The 12,501-nt window shown below is 50.2% G+C and overlaps 4 protein-coding genes across 4 annotated transcripts; 1 reads left to right on the top strand and 3 right to left on the bottom strand.

The window, feature by feature from the left end:
• Window positions 1-150: 150 nt before the first annotated feature.
• On the top strand, window positions 151-1,430 carry IAR55_004452 (ribulose-phosphate 3-epimerase; the record flags this gene model as incomplete). Its single annotated transcript, XM_066947551.1, has 5 exons — window positions 151-186; window positions 239-308; window positions 538-720; window positions 871-1,146; window positions 1,312-1,430. 5 exons carry the CDS (start codon window positions 151-153, stop codon window positions 1,428-1,430), a joined length of 684 nt encoding a protein of 227 aa, XP_066801965.1.
• Window positions 1,431-2,021: 591 nt separating this feature from the next.
• Window positions 2,022-5,356, bottom strand: IAR55_004451 (uncharacterized protein; the record flags this gene model as incomplete). Its single annotated transcript, XM_066947550.1, has 10 exons — window positions 2,022-2,055; window positions 2,121-2,234; window positions 2,294-2,395; window positions 2,465-2,627; window positions 2,688-2,793; window positions 2,846-2,967; window positions 3,045-3,211; window positions 3,281-3,461; window positions 3,529-3,724; window positions 3,803-5,356. The coding sequence occupies 10 exons, from the start codon at window positions 5,354-5,356 to the stop codon at window positions 2,022-2,024; spliced, it is 2,739 nt and encodes a 912-aa protein (XP_066801964.1).
• A 962-nt stretch (window positions 5,357-6,318) lies between these two features.
• On the bottom strand, window positions 6,319-8,620 carry IAR55_004450 (uncharacterized protein; the record flags this gene model as incomplete). Its single annotated transcript, XM_066947549.1, has 5 exons — window positions 6,319-6,432; window positions 6,580-6,685; window positions 6,745-6,831; window positions 6,897-7,009; window positions 7,073-8,620. The coding sequence occupies 5 exons, from the start codon at window positions 8,618-8,620 to the stop codon at window positions 6,319-6,321; spliced, it is 1,968 nt and encodes a 655-aa protein (XP_066801963.1).
• Window positions 8,621-8,673: 53 nt separating this feature from the next.
• On the bottom strand, window positions 8,674-12,458 carry IAR55_004449 (uncharacterized protein; the record flags this gene model as incomplete). The annotated part of the gene is made up of 18 exons (XM_066947548.1): window positions 8,674-8,884; window positions 8,936-9,366; window positions 9,493-9,903; window positions 10,001-10,017; window positions 10,073-10,127; window positions 10,176-10,447; window positions 10,496-10,518; window positions 10,577-10,657; window positions 10,848-11,056; window positions 11,106-11,216; window positions 11,269-11,337; window positions 11,392-11,536; window positions 11,587-11,716; window positions 11,770-11,784; window positions 11,968-12,096; window positions 12,161-12,286; window positions 12,349-12,371; window positions 12,424-12,458. The coding sequence occupies 18 exons, from the start codon at window positions 12,456-12,458 to the stop codon at window positions 8,674-8,676; spliced, it is 2,493 nt and encodes an 830-aa protein (XP_066801962.1).
• Between the last annotated feature and the right edge of the window lie 43 nt (window positions 12,459-12,501).

Below are 12,501 nucleotides of genomic sequence, written 5' to 3'. Positions count from 1 at the left end.
GACCTGGTATTATTGATCACGAAGCACGTGGGAGAGAGGTTGCTGTTGTCGGGTTCATGACGTTGGACCAGACTGATCTTTCCTAGATCCATGTCTTCTTCACTTGCACCTAGAATAGAGTACCCTTTTCCCAATATCTAATTTATCAACATGTCCAAGGCCATCATCTCCCCTTCAGTCCTTGCCGTGAGTGACTCCACGCCAATCTGTGCATTCCCGGCTGATTGTGGCGACGTAGAGTGACTTGTCCAAGCTCTCGGACGAGTGTCAACGAATGATCGATAATGGTTGTGACTGGCTTCACATGGGTGCGTGATGCAGTCCGTCTCGAGGGCTCCCTGAGCTCTGTGGAAGACATGCTTCGTCTTGTGACCTTTGTGCCCGTCGGAAAGAGATAGATCTTTCCACCGAACGGCTCTTCCCTAAGCACAATTGATCACCTCTTCGGATCTGCCCCCTGTCTTTCACACAGTCTGCACAAGGAGACTGCGATCCAGCTAGCGTGACCGATCCTGACGCTTTCCCGTTCGTTGACAGACGTTATGGACGGCAACTTTGTGCCAAACATCACCATGGGAGCACCTATCCTCTCTTGTGTTCAGAAGAACGTCCCTGACATCTTCATGGACTGTCATATGATGGTTGCCGATCCTGCAAAGTGGGTTCCGGAGATCGCACAAGCAGGCGGAAAGTCGTACACGTTCCACTACGAAGCTACGTGTGAGTGATGTCTCCGAGCTCTCTGCCTGTGTGCACTTCCGATACCAAGGTGTATGTTTCGACGTCATCACTCCCTACCTGGCTTGAATTTCTTTCTGATGAGAAGAACATTCGCAAGCTAAATCAAATCGTTGGGTCAATTTATCACAGCGGACCCCGCTTCCGTCATCTCCCTCATCCACTCCCACAACATGCGAGCAGGACTCGCCATCTCCCCCGAAACTCCCTCATCAGTAATCACCGAGTCGCTCGGCTCTTCCGTCGATCTCCTCCTCGTCATGACCGTCAGACCAGGTCGAGGAGGTCAGAAATTCATGCCTGAATGTTTGGAAAAGGTGACGGATCTGAGGAAGAGGTTCCCGGGCAAGAATATCCAGGTTGATGGTGGTGTCGGGTCAGGGAATGCTTGTCAATGTGCAAAGGCCGGTGAGTGCCATTCTCCCCCTCAATACTTGTGTTCTGGATGGTCGGTATACTTCAAATGCAGCAAGAAGGTCGAAGTAGCCGTTAGCTGCTTTTTGAGGCAGCATAGTGCATCTACGATGCGACCTCGTATAGACCCGAGCTGACTTGGTATTTCTTGTAAATCAGGCTCAAACGTTCTCGTCGCTGGAACAGCAATTTTCGGCGCTCAGGATCCCAAAAAGACAATCGAGGAGATGCGAACAGCTGTCAATGACGAGATTGCCGAGGCTGCCAAGAGTCAATAGAAGACGGGGTAATGGTCTATATTCGGAGTAGCACGATGCAAGTATAAAATGCGCAATCATGCGATTCCCGAAGATCGTCTAAACGTATAGCTAGGCATGATTTGCCAGGATGATGGCTCAAAGTTGGATGGTCGACCGCGAATCACCTTTGGAACGTCAGTCAGCCACACCCTGCACAAGGGTCTACCGCAACATTCCACGGTTGTCATCATCTTGTTTCATAAGCATCTACTCTGATTTGCTATCTGCTACGAAGTGAATGATGCCCAGATGGAGAGCACACACAATGAGTAATAATCCCACTTGCTACTTGACACATGTTACGTTATATGGAAAGGGAGACATGAGGAGAACGGACGTAAGGATCGGCATTGATGAGTAAGGTGGTTTATAGAGTGCAAGGTCGTGGAGCAAGCTAAATGTGAAACCATGAGGGGGAGAATTGCCATTGGGTGCGGAACGCATCCGGAAGATGTCTCCCAGATGTGTTCCACCTCTGCGAGACATAAACATGTCAGCTCTGCTGCTCCTGTCTCAATGTGTAGCTATGACGTACCAATTCGCAGCCGCCTGATTGAATCGCCGTCCTCTTCAAGCAGGTTCCGGTATCGGCTCACTCAGATACCTATACAGCGAATTGTGAGCTCTTATCCGTCAGGTCGACGCAATCATCAGCTCGACAGTACTCACGGATGTCTCAACGCATCCTGCACTTTGATCCTCACATCCGGATCGTGCTCCAACAGTCTGACGCAGAGGTCTAGGAACAAGTTCTGATGTCTTGTCGTAGGAGATATGATATCCCTGCGATTATATCAACATATCAGCGTCAAGTGCCAGCTTGATGCCAAGATGATACTTACTTGAGTGTCCGCATTTGCTTAACGTACTTCCTGCTTGACTTCGTCGTATGCGAATTAGGGAAATCTATCTTGTTTCCTTTGAAGAACTCCCCCTTTTTGCTCCTACAGGTTGAATGAATCTCGGTGAGCTGGACGATATATCAAGGTGCCTCTAGTAAGACTTTCACTCACTTTCCCTTTTCGATCATTCGAGGACTAAATTTGCCCATAACCACCTCCATCATAGCAAGGTGTTCCAGATTATCATGTGTTTGGAACAACGCATCGCCAGTGTAGAATTCGACGAGAATACAGCCTATTGAGAACATGTCACAGGGGTATGACCAAGGCAGTCCTAGAGATGCCATCACCGTCAGCTATACGTTCACACTGCTAAAGCGACCACGCAGCTCACCTAGTATGATTTCCGGTGCTCTGTAATGCCGTGTGCTGACCACAGAGGAATGGTACTCTGACTCGAATGTCGCACTTCCAAAGTCGATCAACCGTATTTCCGTATTCTGCGGCTAGTCAGCTACTGCTTCATCGAAATCGGACGAAGGATCTACTAACCCGTAGTATGGATTTCGATTTCGCGTTTCTCACTCTGGGTCCAACTAGTCTCGCCTCATTTGAACATAACAAAATGTTTTCCGGCTTCAAGTCTGTATGCACCAGCTTGAGAGAGTGCAAGACTGAGAACAGTGCGCGTTGTGTCAGCTGCGCGGTTTCTCTGAAAATGCATTGCCGATTTCGACTCAGCTGCACTCACAAGCTACGCTCTTTAATAGACTTCTTGCAAAATCTTGAATATGTTTCTCCGGGAAGGGTTGAAAGCTATTCTGCTTGAGGAAGTCGAAGACGCTCATGCCATAGAGTTCCGATACAAGACAAGGGTGATTGCGGAAGTCAAAGTATTCGTCCAGATGTATACATTTGCTGTAAAGCGATGGATTTCGAGTCAGCCACAATGCGCGGAATAGCAGCTCATGAGAGGCAGTCACTCACTTGTCGTTCCTCGGGTCGTGTTTTTTTAGCGTCTCCAGCACTCTGATCTCGATCTTGCTCGCATCGCGATACTTTTGTACCGCTCTGATAACTTTTATGGCTACTTTCTTTCTCGTCTCGATATCTCTCGCTTCGACTACTTTACCGAAAGTACCTTGACCTAGTAGTCGTACGATCTTGTCTGTGATGCCAGAGTCAGCAATGACCTCGTTGTCTATGAAAAGTTGTAAACATGGAGGACTGCTTACATCTGCCGCCAATTACGTCGTCTGGCTTGACGATATAGTGACCTTCCGCATCGTCCCATGCCGGTTGACTTGGCGTCTGACCTGGAATGGCCGGCGGCACAGGCGCTTTCGCAGATGCGTATTGTGCCGCTTTGGGTTGTACAATCTGGTGTGTCTGATACCCTCCCATAGCCTGTACAGATCCTGACGTTGCGGTCTGACAAAAGAACATGGGTCGTAGATCAGCTCGTCGTCTCTCCTGGCATAATACATCAGGCAGTCAGCTGGAACTCACGCTTGCTACTTTTCCCTTCGTCTTCTTGGCGCTTCCCGTCTCTGATGCCTCGTCGACCTTTCTCTTCTTCGCCGAAGCACTGACGCTTGCACTTCCCGCATGTCCATTGGACATACTCATGCTATTACTGTACATTGCCTGTTGTTCCGCTGCCACTTGCGCTCTCGTCCTCTTCCTGGGCGACTGCTGTTGTTGTTGAGAGCCTATCATGGGACTCGCTGAATCGTCTATCACGATGACATCTTTCCTCTGTCCTACAGAATCATAAGTGTGTTCCATCGTCCATCCCTTCCCGTTCCCATTGCCATTGCCATTAGGAGCGAGTTTTCGTGTTCTCGAACCGGATCCCAGACCAGTGGTGGAAGAGACGGTACGAGGGGTAGATGACGTGGCTGCACCGGAAGATGCAGGTCCGGCTGCTGTAGCGGGTTTCTTCCTTGGAGGCATGTCGGGCGGGGTCGCAGAGTAATTGAATCGAAGAGGTGGAGGAATATGCACCGGTGATTCACCGCGTAGATTGTATCTCGTAGTGTTGGGTGGAGGTAGATAAGGGGTTGCAGATGGGTAGATGGCAGGAAGCGAGATGTATGATGATTCACGATGGTGAGAAGACGGTCCGGGGATATTTGCGATATCCAGCGGGGTCGTATAGTATCTCTCGTTTAAAGGATTAGGTGATCGCGAGTTCGAATGTGAGTATGATAGGGAATGTGTATGAGTGTGATTGGCGTCGATAGGAGGTAGAGATGGGGGCCAGAGGTAATGCTGTTGACCGTTGGAGATACCTCTTGGGTAGATCGAGGCTGTCAAAGGTGGATGAGGAGATCGGAGTACTCTTTCGCCCAGACTCGAGCTGCTAGAAGCTGAATGTGGATGCGATAAGCTGAGCCCGGGATATTGCGATCCGTAGGGCGATTGCTTAGACTGGGAGTGGGAGTGTAAAGACGGTCTGGATTGGCCAAACGAGCTTCCCTGGTGATGCAGAGGATGTCGTGAGGAGGATGAAGCGGAAGTACTGTCAGCTAGACTGGCTGACAGAGGTGGTAGATTGGGCTGTTCAGGTTGTTCGTAAAATGATCCAGTGGTGTTTCCGAGATTTGAAGGATTACGTCTGTATGGATGAGGAGGGATGACTATAGCAGGTATTCTCCCTCTGCTTTCGAGTCGATAAGAAGGTTCTCCTCTCGAATTGATGAAAGACTGTCGAGGTAGTGTTGACGTATGAGTGTCGGTGGAGGAGGAAGAGATAGGGGGTAATACGTGAGCCGGGGTCGTCGTCGCTGTGTTCGCAGCCGTTATGTTCTGAGCTTGCTTCTTTGGAGACGTTGACGATGAGTCTGAATGATGCTGATGCTGTTGGGAATGATAGGATGACGATGAATGTTCGCCGAAACTGCGTGGTGATAGCAAGTGATAATGTGTATTGGTCGCTGGATCGGTGATACCTTGAACGTGTGTGTGGTTTTGGTCTTGCGAGATTGAGTTGTATGCAGTAGCAGCAGAATGATGGTATATAGGGGACGAAGTGTGTTGCTGTTGCTGATGTCTGCTCATGAGACCTGGTAGAGAGGGTTGTGTATGTACAGGAAGGGAGAAGAGAGAGGGGGAGACGGTTTGATACGATATGGTGGGAGTGTGATCGCCTGGCTGGGATGAATGGGAGCTAGCTAGGCGGGGGGGAGTGGAATGGTGCCGAGGACGCGGAGTTCCTACTGAAATCAACGAGGGCCGGGGGGTGGATTTGAGCGATTACAAAGATGTGATTGATAGTATTCGTTTCTCTTTCTTTGCTCTTCTTCAAGACGATGGTAGTCTATGCTGCCCTTGTATATGATATGCTGTTTGTGCATTCGATAAAGTGAAAGATACGAAAAGCCCTTGCATACTTACAACACCCTTTCGATCGCAAGTACAAAGCAAAAACATAAGAGCCCTCCACCGTTCATCAGTCCGCCTCACCTGAACGATTCTGGGTTCCTCATATCGTGCACGCCTTCTGAACGACGGGTATACATGGTATGTCTCGTCTAAAGGTCGCCCGAACACCGAGCTATTTGTCAAAATCGACACGGCAACCCATCTGTAACTGCTTCTTCGACAACCCCTTAAGAATCAGGGGGTGGAATCGGTGAGTGGGCAAATCAACGTTGCCCGGTCTGCGGGGTATCGTTGGCGCTCTGCTGTACTGTAACATTGGTCGATCTGTTTTGTCTCCTTTGTGCGTGCTTCTCCCACAAACTCCCCTGGGACGTTGACTGTGCTCCGACCTCAGTGACCAATGTGCAAACCGTATCCATCCCTAAGTCACTGGAATCCGTCTTTTGTTCTTACTTTGTGGCGGTGAACTGTGGGTTTCATCATGGCACCTTTGGGTAAGGATCTGGATGCACAGTGTTAAGGTACCTCATGCATTGGCCACCGTTGTTAATGTCATCAGAGTCGTCATTTTATGGTCCATGGGGTATCATTTGCACAAGGGTATCGTAGTGCTGGGTAGTTACACATCATATTAGATACTAGTCCTCACAGCTGGCACTGATGACAGAAAACCATTCTCTCAGTTCTTTCTCGCTCCCTGCCTGGAGGATGTAGGAGTTCGTCGGGGTAAAGATTGTGAATGCCCAACGCTTCTATGGGAGCATGTCGCGTCAGTGCTCTGCTTCTTGTGGACAGATATGTACGCTCTGCCGCTAACGTGGCAAAGGCAGCGAAGCGGACGAGGTCGAAGTGAGAGATAGGCAGGAATCGCGAGAGTGGCGAGAAGACGAAGTGCTTACATGCAATAGTCTCTCCACATCAGGACTGACATTTGTGTGCGCTTTCGTCAGATTTATGATCTGGATCTCCCTCTCGTTCGGATTCTCGTGAATGTAAAGGTACGGTCTGTCAAGACGACTTAGCAGAGAACTTGTTTTTGACAATGGTATGAGATGGCGACGCACCGCCGTAACACGAAGTCCAGCTTCTCCCACTCATTGGCCTGAGAGTCTCGAAGGAGCTTCAAGGGACCGCTCTTGACGACGTTATCCCTGTCACATACATATGATCAGCGAAGTCGTCTGGCGGGCTGGGTAACGATTGATTCGACCCTCACACTTTGACCTCAGACTTCACCGTGGGAACAAGCTTAGGCTCCAACTCGGGCAGGAGCTTCCTGAAGTTTTTGGCGACCGCCTCTTCTTCTGCCGATTCCTTCTTGAAATCAAACTTTTCTCAAGCGGAGACAATCAGAAATGATCCTCCCAGGCGAAAAGTCTTCGTCACACTTACACTGAATCGCTGATCCATTTCCAACTTCCACAGATCGAGGCATCGCCTTAGCAGCGCTTCCCTGTCTTCTGGACCCATCTCGTTTCCCAGTGGCACCTCGCCGACCAGGTCCAAAACAGCTTTGGTCGCCTGAACATCAGCCAATCCCTTAGCACTCCTCTTGAGTCGAGTTAAGTCCTTAAGCAGACTCAGACTTCTAGGCTTCCAGCCACCTAGGGCTTCTTCTCCTCGAACGTGTTTTTTGGCTGTATCGAGCCGCCAAAGATCCTGTGCGGATCTTGCCAACGGCGGAGTGAGAATCAGGGAGAAAATCGAGGTCGCGCTTCGATAGACCTTGCGAGGACTCCAGAATGTGAGGATTGATGATCGTTTGGCATCTCGGCTCAGAATCTTGATAGGTAGATCCATATGAAAGATAGCCGGTTCGTCCAGTGTATCTACCTCAAGCAGCCATGTGAGCTTCACAAGGAGGTGTTGGTCCGCAGGTGTCCGTCGATCAAGCTGTCGACATGCATGCACAGCCGTGTCCCACACGCCCGACGCTCTGAGAATTGAAGTGCCGTCGGAAAGGTCATCGACTTCTTGATTACCTAATTTCATCTCGTGATCGGGTTTACTGGCGCTTGTGGTGTGCCCTTTCTCGACCACTCGGACGTCACTCGAACTCGCGTGATAGATACGTTTCCATGCTAGAGCCGCACCTGAAGAGTGGGTAAGGGTGATGGACAGTCGTCGCTGAAGACCCTGGTGGAGCTGGAAGATGTCGTCATAGACTTCAGCGGACACATAGCCCCCGTTCGAAGCGAGCTCCTTGATCTCAACATTCGCCAAGATATCATGGAGCTCCGGACCGATAAAGTCAGTCTCACATCGCCGCATCGAGGGTTTGACCTCGCTCGATCTCAGAGGCGTCCCGGGGCTTGACCTGGGCGGTGAGGCTTCACGGTTTCTGTCCCATCTCTCCAGTCTGTCCAGATACTCGGGTTTCGCTTTTGCGAAGAATTCGATAATGGCATAACCTTCCCGAAGATAGCTGATGATCTCAGGTGTGACTACAGTGGCGACGGAACGTCGGAGGTTGAGATGGGAGACGGATGTTTCGTCGAGATCGACAGGTTTAGACGCGAAAGTATTTTCCGTTGCAATGTTGGGCCCAAGGAGAGTTGATAATCTGACCTGGGTGTGCACAATGGCGTAGTCGTCGGACGTCATTCCTTTCACTGAGTCGACGGTTATCGTGAAAGAAAATCTGGTCCTAGGATTCAATGCACTTCTCAGTGGCTGCCAGGAAGCTGGGGATGCGATACCGGAGGTGGATGCAGGAGTGCACCTGGAGTCGACACGACACGACCCAATAGCCTCCATGGTATATGGGCACAGTATTGGCACAGTCACGGCGGAAGACATTTCGCCGCCAAGCAGACGCAGCGGTGCTCTTGCTGCTCCAACGAATGAGTAAGAAGGCGGAGGACAGCTGGTGAAAGGTTCGTCAATCTGGAAATGCAGCGAATAGTTTGGCTTCTCCTTGAGCGCAAGGACGTGGCGCATTTTGACGTGCTGTTGAGTGAATCGGTGTAGATCCCACGTGTACACGGCTGGCATCAGTCGAGTGACCACATTCTGAACTTACCTCGTGCCTCTCGGTCGATCACTTTGACCACGACCACGGCTCCGGCGAAGCCTTCTGATACGGAGTTTGAGACATCCTCGAATTCCACTACCCCGTTCTGATTGTCCAGAGCAGACGTTGGTGAAGCCAAAGCTCCCTCCACGACGAGGAAATTGTAGGAGACTGCTTTGCCCATCTCACGACTGCATCGCATGTCAGTCAGCCCACCTTGATATTGTGGGTGTTTTACATACGCAATGACATTCGCTTCTCTGACGTTCACCGCGCCTATCAGCAGTTGTTCGGCGATCGTGAAGGATCTCAACTTCTTCCATTGTTCGACAGCACCCTGGACAAGGCGCAGCTCCTTTGGTGACCAATTGGCAGATTCGACGGATGTCTGCTCAAATGCACGAGCGACCGCTGCTTGAGATCGTATCCGTCTGACCTCCTGTGCCATCGTTCGTAACTGTCTCGTGAGATGTTCCTGATGGAGAGCAGAGTCTGCAAATTTCTGACTGTACCGGATCGGAGGTACAGACAGCTCAGTTCCAGCCTCGTAATCATCCTCAAGCAAAGATTGATCCGCATCACGACCAGCAGGGGTGTCAACGCTATCTGTGGTCAAGGTGGTGCCATGCGGTACGGCCCAAGGGTTGCTGTTTGCTTCGAGCGATTCTTCCGCCTGAGTTACTGACATAAGTCTGGAATCAAGCTCGGCAGCCAGATCAGCCCGGCTATCGGGACGCTTTCTTTGGGTCCGCACTTTGACCTGCCACTATCAGCCGGTTGCTCCCTTTGATCAACTCACGATATCGTCAAAGAGCTTGCCCAGATCTTGGTCACCCAGCTTCTCAATGTCTGCTACTTCCCTCCTCGCTGCCGTCCAATCCATGAGGTCGGCGTCGTGTCGACTTCCAGGTGATTCAGGTCGATATCCTGGTGACCCGGTAATGCTAGACAGTCCCTCCATGCTAGCAGATCCTTGCAGCTTTTTACGCTCCACGCGGACTGATTCGGGATCATTGAAGCGGAATACGTGGAAGTCACCGAGAATGACTCTGAATCCATTGAGCAGCTTTATAGGATCTCCAGGTGGTATTCTTTTTCCGTTGACGAAGGTTCTTGCCTCAGGCATCGCTTCGAGAGTAACGATCCCGGCGTCATTGGTGAAAACGCAATGTTCAGGTAGAATATTATCACCAGACAGCTTGATGTGAGCCTTGTCGTCATCCATACTACCAGCGATGGTGGTCCCCGGTTTGATTTGATAAATCAAGCACTGGCGTTTCAGCACAGATATAGCAAATGAAACATACCTCAGACATCAGGGGATCTAGGATGATGGTGTCAGCTGGGACTCGGAAGATACACATCAGTCTCTCGCTTACCTTCATTAAGGTTGACCAAAGACGGATGTTTCTGTGGCGCATGTACTCCGACCAACTGGCGAAAGTAAGCATTACTTGATGATGATAGACGGGCTTCACTCACGTCTTTGTCGATACTGATTCCCAGCTCTTCTAATGCTTTCTCTCGCTCCACCTGAATTGCCTGAGTTTGGGTCATTTTCTCCTCCCAAGTCAAGTTTAGACTTTCCATCAGCTTCTCCGACGCTTGTAGCTGATCCTGCAACTCCAATTTCGTGACCTTCTTGATCTCGCCTTCCTTCGTCCGATACGTGACAATCTGTTTCTCGAGAGGTATTGCTGGATGGTACGTCGCCTCGTCAATTCCACCGCCAGACGCTACCCTGCTGCGGAGGACTGCGATAATATCAGTGCTCAGTTTGTTGGATGCGCGAATAGCCTCACGTTCGAGCTCCTCCTTCAATTCACTTATTACTTTATATCAGCATATATTGTCGGTCGACTTATAGACAGACGGTGACCTACCGGATGAGCTTCGCGTTGGGATCCTCGTTGACCACTGCGTGTGTCTTGATCTTCTTCGCCGCATCTGCATACCGCAGAGTACTTATAGCAGTGTCAGTATAGTCTCGGCAAATCTAGGATCGCCAGCTCACCTGAGGGTTTCCTCATCTACAACGGCAGATAGTGTCAATTTTGTTTGCTGTGTATCTCATCGTACTCACAATCTGCTGGGCTGCGATGCGTGCGGTTTCTCAGAAATGTGGTCGGAACCTCTCACATTGAGATCACCTACGATATAGCAGCGATCATCGCTGTCTTCGAGTTGCCCCCTAGACTCTCCTTTAATAACCATGTCAAGACAGAATCTCGATATGGCACGAAATCGTCCTTCTTTCTCTTGCTTTTACCACTTTCGGCACTGGCTTGTGCCAAAGCCGCAATCACTTTTCCAAGCGTTGTGAGAGATTTGTTGATGTTTGCACCTTCTTTCAACCGTGCACCCTGCCAACTCATCAGTAGTGGTCAATAGATTGAAGATAATTGCCCATACCGTGGCACCTGTTGATGCTTGACGTTCACTGCCAGCCAAGTCGACCAGTGAGATCTTTGACACTTTCTCTCCGATCATGTTCGTTTGTGAGTCGAGTCTTTTCTGCGTTAGCTGCATTTTCACATCAGCTTCCGTACATCATGATTGTCAACGAGCAGCTCACTATCAAGGTGAAGACGGCGTGTGATCTAGAAGAAGTCTCGTTCATGTTGGTAGACGCAATCGTGCGAGCCTGAACCTTTGTATCAGCCAAGCTTGACTCGATGCCTGTGGTATAGTAAGTCACCTTATTGCCCTCGTCCATCAATGTCATCATTTGCCCATAATTCTCTACCACCAATCGGCTCAGATCCTCAACATATGGTCCCAAGGATGGATGTTCCCGGACTCGCAGGTTGCCCTTATTCTTTGGATTCAGTAAGTCTCGGACTCTGCTTAGCTTCAGTCTCTATTCTCAGCCAGTCAGATGATTGACACGCACTTTTCGTTGTATATCTCGATGTAAGACACTTCCACAGTGTATGACAGATTGGGATCATTTGCTGTCCGATTTTCCACTCGCCGGAAAAGCTCCGATGTCGTGAGAGGTATTAGCCCTTTGTCGGCGCCGTCTGCGAGGGGCTGGTCAACTCTCTGTATGGCACGCATTGATGAGACAGCTCACATCCCATCATGGAGTCTGGAGGTATTATCAGCATGTCAAACTGGAGACCTGCCACGATTCAGGCTCACAACTCTTTCCGCTTCCGTCCCATTCAAAATCAGCTCTCGTTCAAGCCATACTGCCTGCCCATGCTCACCTGCCCGTCTGTCCGTCTGAGTTTCTGTCAGCCTCGTCCGATTTGCTTTGCATCTCACTCACAAGCAAAGATACAAGTATTGAATCCTTCGAAACTGTGATCTAGGAGATCCACACCCAAGTCTTCGTACAGAGTCTGCTGCGAGGCGTGTTTCGGATCATCGCGAGGTCCTGCCGACCAATACGATTTATCTGCACCGAGGAAAGATAAGTGACGCCGTCACATTTCTTATGTGGTATGCGAGCACAAGCTCACCAAATGAAAAGGCCATGGGTTTCTTCTCTGTTGCGCGACTAGAGGAGGAGGCATGCTGCTCCGGAGGGTCCAAAATTGTTTGGTTTCCTTCCATACTAATCAGATCTCTTGCCCCTCTCGCCAATTCTGCAGAGCTCAACACATTAGATTATCGTGCTCGGTAAGACATCAAGGGTGATCTTGCTGACCTCGAGCATTGAGCGGTCGACATCTGCAACTTATAAGCAATGCCTCGTACATTTGATACTGAGTGAAGTGCTCACCTGACTACGACCTTAATGTTGGCCCCTCCCGACATCTTGATCACGGGCCAGACGGAAGGAGGGTCCGAGAGTGATCAC

The sequence above is a fragment of the Kwoniella newhampshirensis genome, chromosome 8 (genome assembly GCF_039105145.1).
Source record: "Kwoniella newhampshirensis strain CBS 13917 chromosome 8, whole genome shotgun sequence".
Classification (NCBI taxonomy): Eukaryota; Fungi; Basidiomycota; class Tremellomycetes; order Tremellales; family Cryptococcaceae; genus Kwoniella; species Kwoniella newhampshirensis.
This window is presented reverse-complemented; position numbering and strand designations above follow the sequence as displayed.